This window comes from Rhinopithecus bieti, unplaced genomic scaffold (assembly GCF_001698545.2).
Source record: "Rhinopithecus bieti isolate Rb0 unplaced genomic scaffold, ASM169854v2 scaffold_51905, whole genome shotgun sequence".
NCBI classification, from domain to species: Eukaryota; Metazoa; Chordata; class Mammalia; order Primates; family Cercopithecidae; genus Rhinopithecus; species Rhinopithecus bieti.
Window position 1 is genome coordinate 146,668 of NW_016821253.1, and position 19,472 is coordinate 166,139.

General features: G+C 42.4%; 1 protein-coding gene across 8 annotated transcripts in view; it reads right to left on the reverse strand.

The window, feature by feature from the left end:
• Window positions 1-14,488: 14,488 nt before the first annotated feature.
• SH3YL1 (SH3 and SYLF domain containing 1) overlaps window positions 14,489-19,472 on the reverse strand; it is a 51,192-nt gene continuing 46,208 nt past the window's right edge. For 5 of the 8 annotated variants that reach the window (XM_017860291.1, XM_017860296.1, XM_017860292.1 and 2 more), the window contains one exon: window positions 14,500-15,341. In XM_017860291.1, the coding sequence (XP_017715780.1) occupies window positions 15,151-15,341 (191 nt within the window). In that variant the 3' untranslated portion in view covers window positions 14,500-15,150. Of the gene's footprint in view, window positions 15,342-19,472 lie in introns of all 8 variants that reach the window. The other 3 variants (XM_017860298.1, XM_017860294.1, XM_017860293.1) reach the window with 2 other exon arrangements.

Genomic DNA, 19,472 nt, shown 5'->3' on the forward strand with positions numbered 1-19,472 from the left:
TCTGGAGGGGAGCCCCCATGGATGGGATTAGAGCCCTTATAAAAGAGGCCCCAGAGATACCTCACTCCTTACACCATGTGAGGGAACAGCAGGAAGGCACTGCCTGCGGCCCAGAACAGGTGCTCATCAGAACACGACCACGCTGGCACCTTGACCTTGGACCTCCAATGAGTATCTGCTGTTTACAGCCACCTAGGCTATGGCAGTTGGCTGTAGCAGCTTGAACTAGGGGTTAAAAAGAGTCTGTTTCCAACAGTAAGCCAGATTTTATACTTTTAGTAACCATGTCCATTAAAACACAGGAGGAATAGATATTTTTAAAAGCAATGCTGAGCTGGCACAAAAATTAGGAATGCAGAGAGCAAAACAAAGCGAAGGCAGGAATCCTGCAAGATAATGCCTAACCCAGATTGGGTGCAGACTACAGACTGGACTCTACTTTGAAGGCTACGCTGGATACGAAATCCGGGAGAAAAAGTCAAGGGCTGTGTAAGGTGGGAAGACGAATCAGAGATCCCCAAATAATCTGAGACTGCAAAGGCCATGCACTCCATGCAAGAATAAAAAGAAATAAACTCTACACACAAAAGAAAAAATGGGAACTAGTCCTACATCGGTGCTGGCATAGGTCACACACACAGGCTCGTGGTCCAAAACCCAGTTAGATGCCCCAACGTGAAGCAGTTCTGGGTTACTCGAGCCCCAAAGCAACTGGCAGAAACAAGTTTCATCTGGAAATCTGCAACATTAAACCCAGACATAATTATAGTACTCAGGAAATTGATCCATTTCCTATAAAAATGACAACAAATAAAGAAGCAAGGCACCAGGAGAGAGAAACAGCAAAGAAACACTCAGGCTCTCCAGGGCTCAGGATGGGGTTACCAGATATGAAATACAAAATGATTGTGTCTGGTATGGCTACAGAAATAACAGAAAAAAAACCTGAAAATATAAGCAAGAACAAGAGACAAGAAAGGGATAATATTTGAAAAAGACACTAGAACTTTCACAAATAAAAGCTGTAATAACTGACATTTAAAACCCAATGAATATTAAAAAGCAAATTAGAGACACTTGAAGGTGAATCAGAAAACTGGAAGATATGTCTAAATTATCCAGAATATTATCCCATGAGACAAAAAGAAAATATAAAAGAGTATAAAGAATACGATGGTCAAAGTGAGAGGGCATCATAAATGTTTAATTAGGTTTAAAAGGAATAAAAGAGAGAAAGTGGGAAGATGTATAGAATCCACTCAATTGCCACCATCTCCATCCTTTCTTCTTACAGCTGATTTTCAACACTGCAGCCAGGAAGAGCCTCCTGAAAGATAAATCAGATGGCAACACGTCTCAGCTCAAAACCTCAACAGCTGTAGCTCATTCGCAGTAACACTCAGAGCCCTCCAGCCGCCTCACATGCCCTCGCTTCCTCTCCTCTCTTGCCTCTCTGTCCCTCCCTGCCCCAGGCACAGGGCAGGGAAGGCTCAGCTGATCCCTGCACTGCAGAGTGGCCTGAGCCTGGGCTCCTGCTGCTTGAGATGTCTCCTGAGGACCCCATTTTAAACAGCAACCCTCCCTCCACACATCTTCCTCCCCCTCCAATCTATGTTTCTCCAGAGCAGTTCTCAGATCTTGATATGCTGTAATCAGACTTTTGTTTGTTGTGTATTAAGCTCTGCGATAAAATGTCGTTGTCTCCTTTGTTCACTTCTGTATTCTCAGCAACCAGAACAGGGCTTGACGCACAGTAGATACTAATGGGATATCTGCTGAGAGATGGGTGGATGGATGAGGACAAATTCCAAAACATAGGGCAGAAAGTTGGAATGTGCCTGGGTTTCAGCTCCATCAGCGCCAGCCTCCAAGCTTTGGGTTTTGTATCTCCCTACTTTTTGTTATACAAGAAAAAGAAATTTCTGATATGTTTAGTCTAATATTTTCATGTCTTCTATTACTGTTATTTGCAGTGGCAGAATTATTAAAGCACATTTCTGTCTCATTTCACAAGGGTTATCTGTGCCCACATGCCTGGGAGGGGTGCAGCAGGTCAGAACAGCCCAGGAGTAGGGAGTGACCAGGCCAGGGCCCTTCCCACACTCAGTGCAGGACTGTGCCCTCATTTCTCACATACACTCACCTCCCAGTGTGCAAATCTGGCATTAGCCTTTAGGGTGTGAGCACAGAGCATAATCTCCTAGTGTCTTTTAGTTGTTCCTAACTTGTTCTTATTTCACTAACACGCATTTCTGTTTCCTGAATTTCGCTCTGAGACACACAGCTAACATTTTGTACTGGCTCTTCTAATGGGCAAATCTGGAAGCATTCCAAGTTGCTAGGTCTTCTGTCCTGACAGCAGGGTCATTTCCTGAAAAGCCAGGGTGCACCCCACCCCCAGAGCTCTGCCCCTAAAGAGGAGGCTTCATCTCCCCCCATCGAGCCCTCCCAGTCTACATGGGACAGCAGTGACGGCCCACAGAGCAGGGACCACCAGCAGGTGTTTACGTTCTGAGCTGGAGGCAGCTCTGTTTAGACAGGCCTCCGCGGTGGGGCTGGCTCCCTGCACACGTGCACACTGGCAAGAGGAATGCAGGCAGCATGACTTGTAATTGATGATGTCCCAGGTGACAGGTGAGAGTGCTCTGGAGGCAGCTCCTGCGCTCTGAGTCAGCCAGGCCTCCGCTCCCTCCTGCTCCACCTTCCCCTTCATCTGCTAACTAACTCATCAGATGCCTGGTGAGTGAGGCAGCCCCTGACTCAGAGGACAAGGTGTCGCCCTTCCTGTGGAACTTCAAGACTGTTCTGAGCATTGAGGACCTGGAAGCCTGTGGAGATGTAAAGGAATCCATCTGAGCTGCTGGTGGGGCAGAGCGTTTGACAGATTTGGGTCAGGGCTGCTGCTGTGCCCTCCCCAGCTGTGTGGTCTGTCTCCCAGGGCCACCTGTGCAGACGTAAGACAGCAAGGATATGCCAGCCTTGCTGCCATCAGCCGCTCGGGCACTTCTGTGAGCAGCAAATCTGTTTTCTTCTCTCCTTCGTAGGATCCTGGATAGGAGACCTGGTCCCCTGTTTGTTCATGGGTGGCTTGTCAAACAGATTTCTATTTTTAATAACTATTTTTATTAATAAATATTCAGTTATAGTTGATTAATACCATGCGGATTAACTAGCTCTAACCATTTTAGCAGTTTGAGTTCATGCTTTCCATTCTTTCTATGTACATTTTTAAAATAAATCATATTGATATATGTGGAACTCTGATTTTTAAAATTCTGTAACATATCATACCATCTTTCCAGATTATTATTTTCATCATCTTAATATGTAAACTTCACTGTGTCAAGTACGGAACATATTCGATCATATTTAATCATCACCACGATAGCTGGAGGCACCTCTTAGGGCCCCTGTTTTTAAACTGAGGAAGGTGAGCCCAGAAATGTTATTTTGGCTGAGATCACCCAACTGATCCTTGGCACCAGCAGGGTTTACATCCAGACTGCCTGGTCTACAGCAAACAGTTTTCTATAGTAACTTAGGCTATTTTTGTAATTTATTGTTATACACAAGTGGCACTAAAATAGGTAATCGATACGATTTCTAACCAGTCTTACGCCTTTCAGAGCCCTACAAGCTTTCAAAGCTGAACATGAGATTATAGTGAAAGCTTTAAAAATTGTGTGGTTTCGCCTGCTGACTTCCCACTAAGATTTCTTTTAAGGAACTAATAAGAACGTAAACATAGAGGTGGCACAGAGATTCTGTCCTGCTCCACACACTTCTACAGTGTGTTTTCTCCCAGCTGCCTCCGTCTCAGGCTCAGCCAAGGACCCCACTTCCAAATTCATGGAATTCCCACATCTTCCTCTAGATCCGCCTCCATCAGTGCTGCCTGTTTTCCATCCTCTTGGGACTTTGGTGCCTACACTTGGCGCTATTTCTGATGTCTTTTTTGACATGGGAAACTGCTTCCATCTCTTGGGTCACTCCCCTGGGCACCGAGAGGCTCCTTCCAGCTCTTTCCCTGACTTTCAGGCAGACTCTTCTCAAGGACGGGAGGTGCTCCACCCTCACATCAGAGCTTCCCCTCCCCTCTCTTCATGCTTGACCACAAACAACCTGCACAGCAACTGTTCCCAAAGCTGCTCCCAAACTTCTGTTCATGTTGATCTTGTGACCCCTTCCCCTGAGTCATGAACATTCTGAATGGCATCTAGAACAGTGACTCCTTTCCACAAGGTTTTCAATTGACTTTGCCCAGATCCATCAGAGGAATCACTGTCTACAGCAGATGTAGCCTAATGAAATATATTTCTTAAATAATAAGACTAAAAAGTCACAATTACTCCTTGATGCATGGGGCTGCAGAGTGGATGTTGTGTTAGCAGACATGAAAACAACATGTATCTTCTTGTACATCTCCATCAGCATTGTCAATGGGCAATATTTTGGAAGAATTTTTTTCCCTAAGCAGTAGGTCTCAACATTAGGCTTAAAATATTCAATAAACCATGCCATAAACAGATGTGCTATTATCCAGGCTTTGTTGTTCCATTTGCAGAGCACAGGCAGAGTGCATTTAGCATAATTCTTAAGGACTCTGGGATTTGGGGAATAGTAAACCGGTACTGACTTTAACCAAAAGTCATCAGCTGCACTAGCCCCTAATAAGAGAGTCAGCCTGTCCTTTGAAGCTTTGAAGCCAGGCACTGACTTCTCCAGCTATGAAAGTCCTAGATGGCATCTGCTTTCCAATAGCAGGCTGTCTCATCTACATGGAAATTCTTTGTTTACCGGAGCCACCTTCATCAATGATCTTAGCTGCATCTTCTGCAGAACTTGCTGCAGCTTCTCCACCAGCACTTGCTGCTTCTCCTTGCACTTCTATCTGGTGGAGTTGGTTTCTTTCCTTAAACCTCATGAACCAACTTCTGCCAGCTTCAAACTTCTTCAGCTTCCCCATGCCCACTTCATAGAATGGAAGAAAATTAGGGTCTTGCTCTGGATTAGGTTTTGGCTTAAGGGAATGTTATGGCTGGTTTGAGTTTCTATCCAGCCACTAAAACTTTCTGCCCCAGAGAGTAGCTAACTATAGGTAGCTCTGCGAGTCATCCTTAGCGCATTCTCAGCCTGTTACTTATAACTTTCTTGAGAAGTTTAAACCACATGACATAAATATGAGGGTTTGAATCTTGAAAACAGACGCCAATGCTGTCATATGAAAGTGGAAGCTATATTTTTTCTTTAACGATAAACATTTTATTTATAAGTGGATTAAATTATAAGATCAAATGGTAGTTTCAGATAATATTTTTTAATTAAGAGACTTCATTTTTGGAACAGTTGCAGGTTTACAGAAAGCACTGAGCTGCGAGTACAGGAGTCCCCATACCCTCTGTCATCACCTCAAATTTCCCTTATTTTTAACATTTCACATTAGTGGTGACATATTTGTTAACAATTCTATCTTATGGTTGTGAATAGACTGGATCTTCTCTGTAGTGCTGTAAAATTCATTTATTTTTACTTTCTAACCAGGAAATGAGTTGTTACATCCATTGTAAAAGACAGGACAGTTACTTCATTTGGGATGACTCTGACTGCAGGGAGGTTCTGCAGTGTGAGGGCTGCTTTTATGAAGGGAAAACCTTCTGTTGGTAAATGTGAGGCTTTTCCTTATGTAATGTGAGAATTATTTAGTCCGTTTCTAATTTAGCTAAACAAACAAACAAACAAACAAACAAATAAATAAATAAATGTCCGGGTTACCTTTTCATGGACATTGGTATGCGCCCTGTAAGAATCAAGCTTGCGTGGAAAGGTTTGTGTTACGCCAGGGAAGAGTCAGGGCACTTACAAAGCAGGGACGCTTGGCCTCTTCCTCCGAGGCCCCTGGGAGTCCCAGCAAGTGGGTGCTTTACAGACGAGGCTGGGGGTTGAGCAGCGTGAACCTACCCGTTCGTGCAGCGGGAGCAGCACGGACCTCGGACTGACCACTACGGAGCCCGTGGTCTGCCCACACCAGTCAGAAGTAAGTGGGAATCCGACTCCAGGCGGGGCTCACATTTCAGACTTTTGGGAAGTGTGACCGCCCAACACACTCTGTGGCAGTGGATTGAAAACTGCCCCATTTCCAGGCAGCGTGTCTGACGTTTGCTGTGCAAAGTCCGTGGCTCTTCGGAGAACGCGCAGCGCAGCTGCTCGACCTGTGCTGGGCCGCCCCGGCTGACAGGTTTCCTTTGCTGGAGATGTCAGAAAATCCCTGTGGCCTCATTTTAACTTTCTTGGAAGCAGTTAGGAAATACCACATTTAAACAAAATGAAGACATCTGCGGGAGGAAGTGGTTTGGTGATGTTAGGAACATTTGGGGAGTAGTTGTGAAAATTTAATCTGCGTCTTGTGAACGTCCGTGGCTCTGCCCCGTTACACTCAGCGTTGAGTCTGTAGAGCCCTGACCAACTCAGTGTGGCCTTCAGTGGATCTGGTGATCAAATAAGCAGGCAGCTGAGGATACTGAAAGGGAAGACAGGGAGGCACCTTCTGCACTCTACATGGCAAGAGACCAAATTCGAAAGAGTTAGTGCCACTAGCCGTTTTTTCTCAAGCATTTTTAATTTTATTTGAAACTCTCAATAAACTTCTGAATTGTAGATAACACTGAAGACACATATCTGAGTATTTTGGATGAGGAAGACTATCTTTTTTACAAAAGTGAACTGTTAGTGATGTTTAAAATGTAGGGCAAACATCTTATGATACATGAATGATGTTTGGAGAATTTGGCTTGATTCCATTAAATATAGAATATTTCTACAGATTCAGAAGAATGTGTCTTAAGTTCTAGACTTTCAAGAGTATGCAGCCCTTGTTAAACTGCTCAATTTTCCTATGCTTTGTCTCTCTTTCTCTATTGAGGATGATATGGTTTGGCTGCGTGTCCAGTGAGGATAGCACCTGGTAGGTTTTGTGGCCGTTGCCCCCTCCCTCCCCTCTCAAATAGCCCCAGTGTCTGTTGCTTCCATCTTCACGTCCATGACCCAGTGTTTAGCTCTCACATATGGGTGAGAACAGGCAGTGTGTGGTTTTCTGTTCCTGCATTAGTTCGCTTAGGATAATGGCCTCCAGTTACATTCATGTTGCTGCGAAGGATGTGATTTCATTCTTTCTTGTGGACATGTAGTATTCCATGGTGTGTCCATTCCTTTCTGCAGTCCACCGCTGATGGGCACCTGGGTTGATGCCATGTCTTTGCTAGTGCTGCGATGAACATATGAGTGCATGTGTCTTTTTGGTCAAACAATTTATTTTCCTTTGAAACGTCTCCAAACTGCTTTCCACCATGGCTGAATTAATTTACATTCCCACCCAACAGTGTACACATCTTCCATCTTCTCCACAGCCTCACCAGCACTTACTGCCTTTAGACTTTTAGTAATAGCCATTCTGACTGGTGTGAGATGATATCTCATTGTGGTCTTGATTTGCACTTCTCTGATGATTAGTGATTTGAGCATGTCTTTTATGTTTGTTGGATGCTTGTATGTCTTCTTTTGAGAAGCGTCTGTTCATGTCTTTTGCTCACCTTTTAATGGAATTATCCAATTTTGCTGGTTGAATTGTTTAGTTTCCTTGTAGATTCTGGATACTAGACCTTTGTCAGACGAATAGTTTGCAGATCTTTTCCCCCATCCTGTAGGTTGTCTGTGTGCTCTGTTCATAGGATGTTTTGCTGCGCAGAAGCTCTGTAGTTTAATTTGGTCTCACTTGTCCAGTTTTGTTTTGGTTTCAATTGCCTTTGAGGGTTTAGTCATAAATTTTTTCCTCAGGCTCATGTCCACCATGGTAGTTCCTAGGCTTTCTTCTAAGATTTTATAGTTGGAGGTCTTACATTTAAATCTGTAATCCATCTTCAGTTGATTTTTGTATATGGTAAAAAGGATAGGTCCAGCTTCAATATTCTGTACATGCTAACCAGTTTATCCCAGCACTGTTGATTGAATAGGGAGTCCTTTCCCCATTGCTTGTTTTTGTTGACTTTGTAAAGGTTACATGGCTGTAGGTGTGCACTTCGCTGCACTTCTCAGTTCTCTGTTCTGTGCCATTCATCTATGTGTCTGTTTTTGAAACAGCATCATGTTGTTTTGGTTACTGTAGCTTTATAGTATAGTTTGAAGTTGGATAATGTGATGCCTCCAGCTTTGTTCTTTAGTTTAGGATTGCTTTGGCTATTCGGGCTCTGTTTTGGTTCTACATAAATTTTAGAATAGTGTTTTCTAATTCTGTGAAAAATGACATTGGAAGTTTGATAGAAATAGCTTTGAATCTGTAGATTGCTTTGGGAAGTAGGGCCATTTTAATGATATTGATTATTCCAATCCAGGAGCAAGGAATGTTTTTCCATTTGTTTGTGTCATCTGATTTCTTTCAGCAGTGTTTCATAGTTCTCTTGTTTCATGGTGCCAGAATTCTTTTCCTGGTTCCTTTTCATCTGGAGATGCTGCTATCTCTAATGTAATTATTTTAGTGTGGATAGGATTTTCTTTCTTTCTTTCTGCCTCTATAATATTACTATTTCATTTCTCCTTCCCCTCTCCATAGGGGGGTGACTGTAGAGAGTACTGAGTAGGGTCTCTTGGCTTTGGTTCTGTAGCCCTATGTCCTTCTGTCAGTAGGTTTTATATTGGGTTGTGCAGTTTGATCTACAGGCAAGTAGATGGTGTTTATGAGTAACAGCTGGCTGTGGCCAAGTGGCTAGGTATATACTGGATCCTTGTTTACTGGGAGAAGCTCTCTGTTGCCTCTGGCAATGGGCTGATCCATGGAGTACACAGAGGTCTGAGCTCCCTGCCCAGCCCGGGTTGGGGAAGCAAAATTGGCAGGGCTAGAGCAGGCAGATTTGCCTATAGGTCCCCTAATTGCAGGCACAAGCACCAGTGCCAAGGGAGAATCCAGTGGGTGGCCACTAAGTGCCCAGAGGCATGCCTAGGCATGGAGGCGGGAAACCTTTCATCCCCAAGTTCTCTGTATGGGGAGGGGTATGGCTGAAACTCCTAATCCAGCAGAGTGAGTGCTCCAGATCCCTGCAGACCTGACTGGGCATAGAGTGGAGACAGCCCTGCTTCAACATGGTCTCTGCACAGAAAGAGTAGGGACTTCAAATGCCTGGAGATCTGGCTGGGTGTGGGGCAGAGAGGGCCCCCTGCACCAGGATCAGGTGCTCCCAGTGCCTGGAGATCTGCCTGGGTGTAGAGTGGAGAGGGCCCTGCTGCACCACGATCTATGCCCAGGAAGGTTGGGACAGCCCAGGCTTCTGATCCAGGCAAGCAGGTGCCCCAGTTGCCTGGAGTTCTGCCTTGGGGTGGAGTGCAGAGGGCCCTGCTGCATCATGCTCTCAGGAAAGCGGGCCAGGGCACCAAACAATCACACACACACACACACACACACACACACACACACACTGGTCCCAGGTTGCAAGGCTGGCCCTGGCTCCAAGTCTTGTCACCCAGGAGGAATCAGGGTTATAGCAGCTCTCCTCCTGCTCCCTGCCTGCAACGGGGGAGAGCACAATTTCGGCACCTGTTGCCAAGGTGCTTTCCATGATTCTGTCCATGGAGGTCCCTACCCTACTCCAGAACAAATGTTCCAATCTCTGGCCTGAGATTAAAATGCCTGTATGGCCACACTGCTGGGTCACCAAGGAAAGGCTGACTTTGTATGCACCTGGATTAAAAGCGGCCTCTTGCTCTTGGTCCCAGGTCTAGGAAAATGCCTGCAGCTCTTCTCAGTGTTTCCCTCTCAGGCTCTCCAAGCCTCTCCTCAAGTCAGTTCCAGGACTTGGGAAAAACAAAGTACGGCCTGCGTTGCTGAGGTGAGCCACAGAGGGTCTCCCTTTGCTCTCTCGTCCTGGGGCTTCACTCGATTTTATCCGCTGAGTGCCATCGTGGGGGCTGCTTGCCCTTGTCCTCTCTCCTAGGAGCTGGGGTGTCCTTCATGATTCCAGTAGATTCCCATTTTCTTTCTTGAATTAAAGCACACAGAGTTGATCTTTATGTACTATTTTGCTATTTCCAGGTGGCTGAGATAAGCTAAAAGACTCTAATTTGCCATCTCAGGAAAATAAAAAGGTGGATTTTTTTGAATAGCAAAAAACACTGTAGAAAACAAAACACACTGGGAGAAGATACGTGCAACTTACAGAAAACGGTGATCATCTCTGTAATGTAAAAAAAAACTCAAAAATCAGGAAGAAATAGAAACTTTAACAATGGGCAAACTAAACAGCTCACATATTCAGCAGGAAACACTCATCTTCACCCTTGATTGGAGCGAAGAACTGCCCCGTGAGCTTGCTGCAGCTTTGGGGTGTGTTTCAGAGTCTGGTAGGCTCGTCATCCTATTGTTTTATTTTTTCAGAAAAAAAAATAGCCCAAAGAAGCTTGCTATCTTTGTGAGGTTTCTTAGCCAGAATCATCTATGCTTGTCCCTTCGTTTAAGCTGTGTGTCTGTAAAGAGCGTCTTCCTCATTAGGCCTTTAAATTTTTTCTATTTTATTTGATTTTAGGTATTTAACACTTCGGGTGGCGTTTTGAAATTGAGAGGTTCTTTTCATTACATCTTCTAACTGATTGTGCTTGGTAAATAAGAAAACTCTTAATTTTGATTACTAGTTTTGAAAATTATTATATTTCTTTATTATTTATAGCACCTGTTGTTTTCTTTTTTAGTTGATTCACTTGGATTTCCCAAGTAATCCATCTTATAATCTGGAAAAAACAGTTGTTTATCTCCTCCTTTCTAACTTTCATATTTCTCGTTTCCATGTCATCTAATTTCTCTGGCAAATGCCTCCAGGACGACACTGAGTCACAGTGCTGATGGTGACTTCTTCTGACTTACTGTAAAGGGCCGTTTCTCATGTTTCCCAGTGACAGAATAAGCCTAGTTTTGTTAAGAAAGTATCTAGACCATTTTTTAAGTGTGTTTATAAAAAATGGAGTTGGCCGGGCGCAGTGGCTCAAGCCTGTAATCCCAGCACTTTGGGAGGCGGAGGTGGGTGGATCATCTGAGGTGAGAAGTTCGAGAGTAGGCTCACCAACATGGTGAAACCCCATCTCTACTGAAAATACAAAACAAAATTAGCTGGGCGTGGTGACGTGCACCTGTAATCAAACAATTTTAATATTATGAAGTGGACTTTTTATATTTTTGAATTTAATTGGAAAGAATTAAGAAACATAATCATTTCTCTTTTATTTTCTTTGATTAGGATTTTTTTGTGTGTGTTGTGTGTGTATACACACAAACTCACTTGACACACACACACGAGGGTGCGCACCCATATATATGCCTTGAGTTATTAAGAGTTTGAAATTTTCAAGCTAATGTGGATTTTCTTATTTGTAGTACAGAGCCAGGAAATGTTATCTATACTATTTCTTATAATGGCACAAAAGAAGTTTTCTTTGTGGCATTATGGTCAACTTTGGGGAATATTCTGTGGATACTTGATATAAATAGGCAGCCTAAGTTCAGGGTACGGTCTCAAATCATTGGCTACCTTTTATTTTTATATAGTATATATGTTTATATATTTTTGTATGCTTGATCTACAGTATGCTGAGGGGTGGGTTAATCTGTTTTTTTAGATTTCTCTGTTTCTCTAATATACTTTAGCTTGCTAAATATTAACAGGCCCATTGACAGCCACACACATTATGTATTTGTTTTAGATTTATTAAATTTAACATCATAAGATGTGCCCTTGTCAACCTTGGCAGTCAAGCTCTTCCTTCAACCTCTGGCACCTGGCAAATATTTATCTGCTTTTCATTATTACAATTTTGCCTTTTGAGAAATTTTATGTAAGTGGATTTATGTCGCCTTCAGCGTGTGACTTCCGACATGAAGCAAAATGCTTTGAAGATGCACCATGTTGTTGATGTGTCAACGTCCATTCCTTACTGCTGAGTAGTGTTCCACAGGATAGGTAGAGCACGATGCTTTTCATCCATTAAACAGATGATGAACATTTGGATTTCAAGTCTGGAGTCACTATGAATAAAGCTCTTATGAACATCATATAATACTTTATGTGGACATGTATTGTTATTTCTCCTGGACAAATACCCAGGAATGAAATCTCTGGGCTAGAAGTTAAACTGCCACATTTGTTTTCCAAAGTCACCAAGCAATTTTGCATTTCCAGCCACAGTGCCTGGGAGTTTTCGGGGCTCCATCTCCTCATTCACACTTGATAGCATCAGCTGTTTGCATTTTAGCCATTTAGAGGTTGTGTGGCAACATCTCACTCTCAGTTCCTATTTGCTTTCCTTAATTGTTAAAGATATGGAACATATTTTCCTGTCCTTATTTGTTATCCATATATTTTCATTGGTGAAATCAATGAAATCTTTGATCTATTTTTTGATTGTGTTGTTTATCATCTTAGTGATTTGTAACAGTTCTCATCTATGTTTAAAAATTGGTATGTAATAGATGTATATCTTTTTGATATACATGTGATAATCTGATGCATTCGTATAATCAAATCGGGGCATTGGGATATTCATCACCTTGAATATTTATCTTTTTTTACATATATCTTTATGTATATGTATATACATATACATATATATCTTTCATATCAAATACATAAAATATGTATCTCTTCTTTATAAGAACATTCAGCCGGGCGCGGTGGCTCAAGCCTGTAATCCCAGCACTTTGGGAGGCTGAGACAGGCGGATCACGAGGTCAGGAGATCGAGACCATCCTGGCTAACACGGTGAAACCCCGTCTCTACTAAAAAATACAAAAAACTAGCCGGGCGAGGTGGCGGGCGCCTGTAGTCCCAGCTACTCGGGAGGCTGAGGCAGGAGAATGGCGGAAACCCGGGAGGCGGAGCTTGCAGTGAGCTGAGGTCACTGCACTCCAGCCCCGGTGACAGAGCGAGACTCCATCTCAAAAAAAAAAAAAAAAAGAACATTCAAATTATTCTCTTTTAGCCATTTTGAAATGTATAATCCATTAATGTTAACTGTAGTCACCCTAATGATCTATAAGACACCTGGTCTTATATTTTCTAAGTGTGCATTTTTATCCATTAACTTCTGATCTACTTTTTAGATTTATCTTTGTGGTTTTTAGCAGTTTTATAATGATGTGCACATATGTGACTCTCCTTGTGTTTATTGTGCCTGGAGTTCATAGTAATTCTGACATCTGTAGTTCAATGTCTTTTTAAAGTTTTGGAATATGCTCTGGCATTTGATCTTCACGTACAGCATCTGCCTGATTTTCTGTCCACTTTTTGACTAGAACCTTCACTACTCATTTTCTCACCTTCTTGCCTTATCCCATAGTTTCTTTTGTTTTTTCTAGCATTTTCAGTCCTTTCAACTCTCAGTCTGGATGCATGTTTCTGATCTGCCTTCAGGTCAATGATTCTTTTTTCTGCTGTGTCTAAATGACTGTCAAATCCATTGATTGTCTTCTTAGTTTATTTTACTTTTCAGTCTTACGTTTTTCATTTAGTTCTCTCTTATAGTGTCAAATTTCTGCTGAAGTTCTCCACCTTTTCTTTTAATTCCTTGAACGTATAAAGCATAGTTTCTTTACAATAAATCCATTGTAAATGAGTGAATTTATCGTATCTTTTGTAAGTTTAAAACTTTAAATTTTGTAAGTTTAAAAGCATGGAAGGAAATACCATATAGTGCTTAAGGACACATATGTAGTAAAAATGTAAAGAAAAGTATGGAATTAGAAACAGCAGACTCAGGGTGATGATTCCCTTTGAGTTAGAAAGAGACAGTGGTGATTGGAAAGGGCTTAGAAAGTAGGAAATCATCGTTTTACTTCTCGCTGGGTGAAGATAACATGGATCTTCATTCTCCTTTTCCATGTCTTAAGAAGGTACAATCAATAAAAAGGCAAATGCACAGGTGTGTGTATGACATAAGGCAGTGAGGAGCGAATAGCAGGACAAACGGTGCAATGTGCACCTGCTCCTCTCAGGAGGGTTCGCTGGGTGAAGCCAGGGCTGAAGCAAGGAGTCTACGCGGGAGCTGGGGCTGAGCGGGCAGCTCGCTTCAGGGTGGGCACAGGGGGAGCGCAAATATTGGGTCAGCCAGTGTCTGAAAGGCAACATAATCTGGTGGATTTGACAGAGGGCATGAGATAGAACGAAAGTTGGCTCTGAAGTCACCCTAAGGACCAAGGAAATCCAAGGATGGAATTTCCATTTACTGAAGAGGAACACTGTGGGAGGGGCGGGCTAAGTGAGGAGAAAGAAGAGCTTGGATTTGAGCCCATGAGGGCTGAGGTGTTGTTCCTTGTCCAAATGGAGCTCTCAAGTGCATAGCTGGAGAGGGGAATCTAGAGTTCAGGGAGGAGCTCAGGTAGCCCAAAAAGGAGGTGGATTTCACCCTGCATACGAGACACAGGACCTTCGCCTACCTTACAAAAAAAAAAATAAGAACAAAATTGAAATATTGTTAGTAAACTTTTAAAAATTTTATTTACAGACAAGTCTACCATGTCACCGTAAGTTTATGCACTGCTGGAAATGAACAAATGTAGCCCCATAAGGAATAAAAGCTGAGAGATGCCATATGTCTAAAGACATGGTAGTCAGACTTTTTTGTAATCATATTTCTATGATAAATGCACAGTACAATTTTTGAAAGCATAAATATGATTTCTAAGAATTCATATTCTAATTAATAGCTACAACTCTAAACATTACTTCATACCTTATTTAAGCTGATTTCTTTTTCTCTAGTCACTTTGCAAATGGAAATGTATGAATTGAAATTCATAGCTCTACCCTCAAGATTCTCAAACCATATACATGGCCAGATCAAATGCTTAGTGATGTTTGAAAATGTTCACAAAAGAACTATGAGCACACAAATTGTAGGATAGTCTATGGCACAGCATGTGTGATAAAGTTAGTACAAAGTATTTAAAGATATGTCAGTCAACTCTTTTTATATAGACAAACAAGATCTTTTACATACTGAATGGAAATTGTGTAGAACAGAAGTTTTTAAAATTTATATTAAACATTGCTTAACTAGTAAATCCTGTCAGCATAGAAATAATTTTTTTTTTTGTAATTCTCAAAGAAGAAAATAGTATATGCTTTAATTCATTGTTACATAGTTGGCTGGAAAAATGCCAGTTTGACCTCGAAGCTTTCCTTCCCACCAATCAAAATGTGAATCTGTTTTTGATATAACTGTGATTCTGTCTCCAGCTTGAAAATTCAAATCCCCAGGCTGCTGTCCTTCAAATGAATACAGTGCTGTCACTTCTATGGGTGGATTCAAATTGCCTAAAACAAGAAAAAAGTATTCACATATTTATGTTCTTTAAGGGAGAAACTGGGGGTAACTGCTGGTAAGACACAAATTAACCACTTAGGGCTTGGCATGCTGGTGTCTTGGAGGCTGGCAGAAACCACAACACACAGTCTGTATAATTTTCATCACATTATTAAACTTATTTTTCTCTGCACATTATATACCTAAGGATTTAGCACATGCTTCTGGTTATAATTTTCTAAATTTTGAATCATCTATGAGATAATACAACTTATATATTTTTCCATTTTAATAGAGTAGTCATTGCTGTGGTCTGAATGTCTGGGTCCCCCTGAGATTCAAGTGTTGAAATCCTCAACCCGAAGGTGATGGTGTTAGAAGTGGGGTCTCCAGGGGCTGATTAGGTCATTCAGTTTCCCCCTCAAGAATGGGATCAGTGTCCTTACAGACAGAGCCTGAGGGGAGCTTCTTGCAACTCCCTCCTTGCGAAGATGCAGCAAGATGGCACCAACTCTGAAGCAGAAACCAAGCCCTTGCCAGACACTGAGTCTCCTGGAACCTTGATCTTGGAATCCAGCCTCCAGAAGTGTGAGAAATAAAATTCCATTGTCTATAAGCTGCCCAGGGTATGGTGTTTTGTCATAGCAGCTGGAAGGGGCTAAGATAGTTGTGACAGTTTCATGGATGGCAGACGCGGGAGAAAGGCAGATATGTGAGCTCATGATCAAACCCTAGGGGAGTCAGCTTTAAAACCTGGCCCTTTACTCACTGGGCTTGAAGACTGCAGCCCAGTTATATTTTGCTGTTTCATCAGCAGACATTTCTTCTCCCTGGGCTTTGTGACTGTTTACATTTCTGTGCTTAATTGATCCATCCTCTCAATATCAGAGATAAATTGGAATTAGCACAGGCAGGAGCATTTCTACATGTTTCACAAGTATTTCAATGCAATGTGTATATCCACGTATTGTAGAAGGAAGAAAATACTTTGAGAACTGAGCAGTTAACATGAATAAAGGACATTAAATATTATAAACCATATAACATCATAAAAATATAACGAAACAGTTTTTGAGCACTCAGCTAAATGGAGTCTGATGCTTCTACACGTCATATAATTCTGTGCATAAATTAGGCAATTAGATGTACAGACATACAGAAAACACCAATAACCAGACTCTAGAGCCAGGTCCTGTTTGAACCCATAATACAATAATAATAACAATAATAATAAAGTGAATTTGGTCCATCCGTAAGAAATAAAAATAGTCAACACTTTAAACTACTCTGACGAAAACACTGAATTTGTAGCTCACACAAGATGGTGCTACCGTTCTTTCTTTAAAGTACGTGCCATCTAGTTGAGTTCTAAAGAAATAATCCTAATAATAATTACACTAGAGATAATACTGGTATAACTACTTTTTCTATAATACAAAGAATTTCTGTGTATTTTATTTCATCTTATATTTACTTTTAGTTTACCAATTTTAAGGAATAAGGTTAAAAGAATGTCACCAAAATAAAATTTTGACATAGTCTAGAAACAGAGTAAGTTAAACATTCTGAGTACACGATTAAATTCCACACGTTAATGAGTAGTCACTGCCAGGCACTGCGAAAGGGGCTGTGCTCTGCCCTGGACGGGGCACCCTGGACGGGGCTCACGCCATGCTTCCCTGTCATCAGATCAGGATGCAAGCTCATGATAAAGAAAAATCCATCCTGGAAATCTCTCATTCATGATTATATTTAGGATATCCACTAATAAAGTTGAATCTTAATTAACCAGACCAAATCAGTCAAGACCCTCCAGGAACTCTGTTCTCCTCCCTCTTGTCTCCTAGACACGTTAGATAACAGGAAGAAGTGAGTTAAAAGAATGCTTGTGAACATCAGGGAATGTGCTGGGAGCTGCAGCCATCTTAGCTACCATCCATTTATACACTTGCAGTCTCATTTGTAAAATCAAAAATGCATAATAAGGACGATGACAATGATAACAGCACCAATCGACGTGCATCTGGGAAGAACAGCCACCGCGAATTGCTCAGGCACGTGGCACTCACACGCGCTCCACTTACACTGTCCACTGCAATGAGCCAGCTACTCCTATCCCACGTCACAGAATTTGAAACTGAGCCTTAGAGATGCCGAGTAATTTGTCCAAGATCAGGATCCAGTGAAGCTTGTCTCCAGGTCATCCAAGACCCTCAACAACCTCACAAATATTAAATTGTGCTCAACAGACCAAACTGACATTTATCACAGCATTTTACTTTTATGAGGCAAATGTTCAAGGAGGATTCACGTGGTGCCTGCATCACTGGGTTTCCAGACTGTACAAATAACAGCGTCTGATGCTATGGTTCTGGGTAATCCCTGATAACTGAACTGGTTCTAAGTGGTTCCGGGTAATCCCTGATAACTGAACTGGTTCTAAGTGGTTCCGGGTAATCCCTGATAACTGAACTGGTTCTAAGTGGTTCCGGGTAATCCCTGATAACTGGATTGGTTCTAAGCAGTTTCAGGAATATATTTTATGATGAATAATTAGAGAAATAAATATATTATGAAGTAAGAAAGAGAAAGAAGGAGATCACAGACCCGGTTTGGTCCCTGCCCTCACATTTCAGTGTTGTCTAATTTTCTCTGAAGTGCAGATTCCAAATGAAATGAGGATAAAGCAGAGTGGGAGAGGAGGCTAGAGGAGCAACATGGGTGGTTTTCAGGTGCAGCTGAAGGCAAGGCCACCACTGAAGGTCTGAAGGGGCTGGGATCTCACATTTTTCCTTTACTGAGGCTAAGATGTGTGTTGACTGTTCCTTGTGCTGAATTCCTCACCCAGTTCCTCACCCAATTCACCATAAATGCCTCTGCCTCCTGAGGAGGAGTACAGGAGCATCAGGAGTTGAGCGGTTGTTGGAGAAACTCCATCCACATGAAAATCACAGGAGTGAAGCCAGCAGATCCAGGAGCCTACCTGCTTTCTGAGATAACAGTTCATAAGCCAGTTAGTGCTGTGCCCTGTTAGTTTTTTTTTTTTTTTAAAAAACTCCAAATGACTTAAAGTTCCTCTTTAATGTAAATATTAGAAATAATTTTAACAAGGAGAAGTTTAATGCCCACAAAAGAGTTCACTAAAAAAACGTGAGCCAAGTAATGATTCCTTCCATGAAGAAAAACCTTCCTGGTTACCGGGAAGCAAACCCCACTGAGTTACTGAAAAGCTGGGCATTCACAGGTGCCTTTCCTTCTGCACAACATATGCCTTTAAGCTTTATACTCAAGTACTTAAAAAATCGGAAGGATCTTTGAGGGAACTGGCCATTTCCTTCATAATATTCAAGTTTAGTTCTGGTAGGGGTTATGTTTCCCAAACAGGAAGCAGAATTAGATTACAGTCAGCACTGGCGATTGGCAGCTGCCCTGAGGCCCATGATTAGAAAGGCTGGTCTGAGGATGTCCCTGTTTCACTTCCAGTCCACTTTCTCACGAAGCCTGCATAAGGTAGCCTCCTTGCAGCCAGCACCCCTGGCCTGACCTGTTTCAGGAGAAAAATCACAGCCTTGGGAAGGGCACAACTAGGAGAACACAGCCTTTGCTAAGAGCCCTATGAGGCAGAAGACAGCCCCTACCACAAAGTGTTATCCAGCCTAAATTGCGTGTACTGCCCAGGTTGAGAAACCCCACCCCGGACAACTATAGGATAGGTAAGAGGAAGGGGAAGAATGCCGACGTTGGAGGGTCCAGGCTTTTGGTTATGAAACCATTCCTTCCAGAGTCCCTAGAGGGAAGATCAGAAAATTGGACTGTGCATTTCCGAGTCTTGTCTCTCTGAGAGGCCCAAGAACTACGCAGCTGGACCTTCTAAAGGGCAAAGCCAAAAGACGGTGGGAGGAAAGTACAGGTGATGTAGCGGATCATCACGCCTGACAGCCCCTCTTTGGGGCTGAGATAGACTCAGGAGCTCGCCCATGGAGGACTGAGTCTCCTGCTTCATCAGGTTTTCAGTTTAAGGCTTGGACCCTGGGACCATGTAACTGTGACTTTTCTCTGCAGTGATGGTAAGCAAACATGAGGAAATCCTTGGTAAGAGGTTAATGCCTTCACAGCTGCTTTTAAAAAAATACAGTAACGTA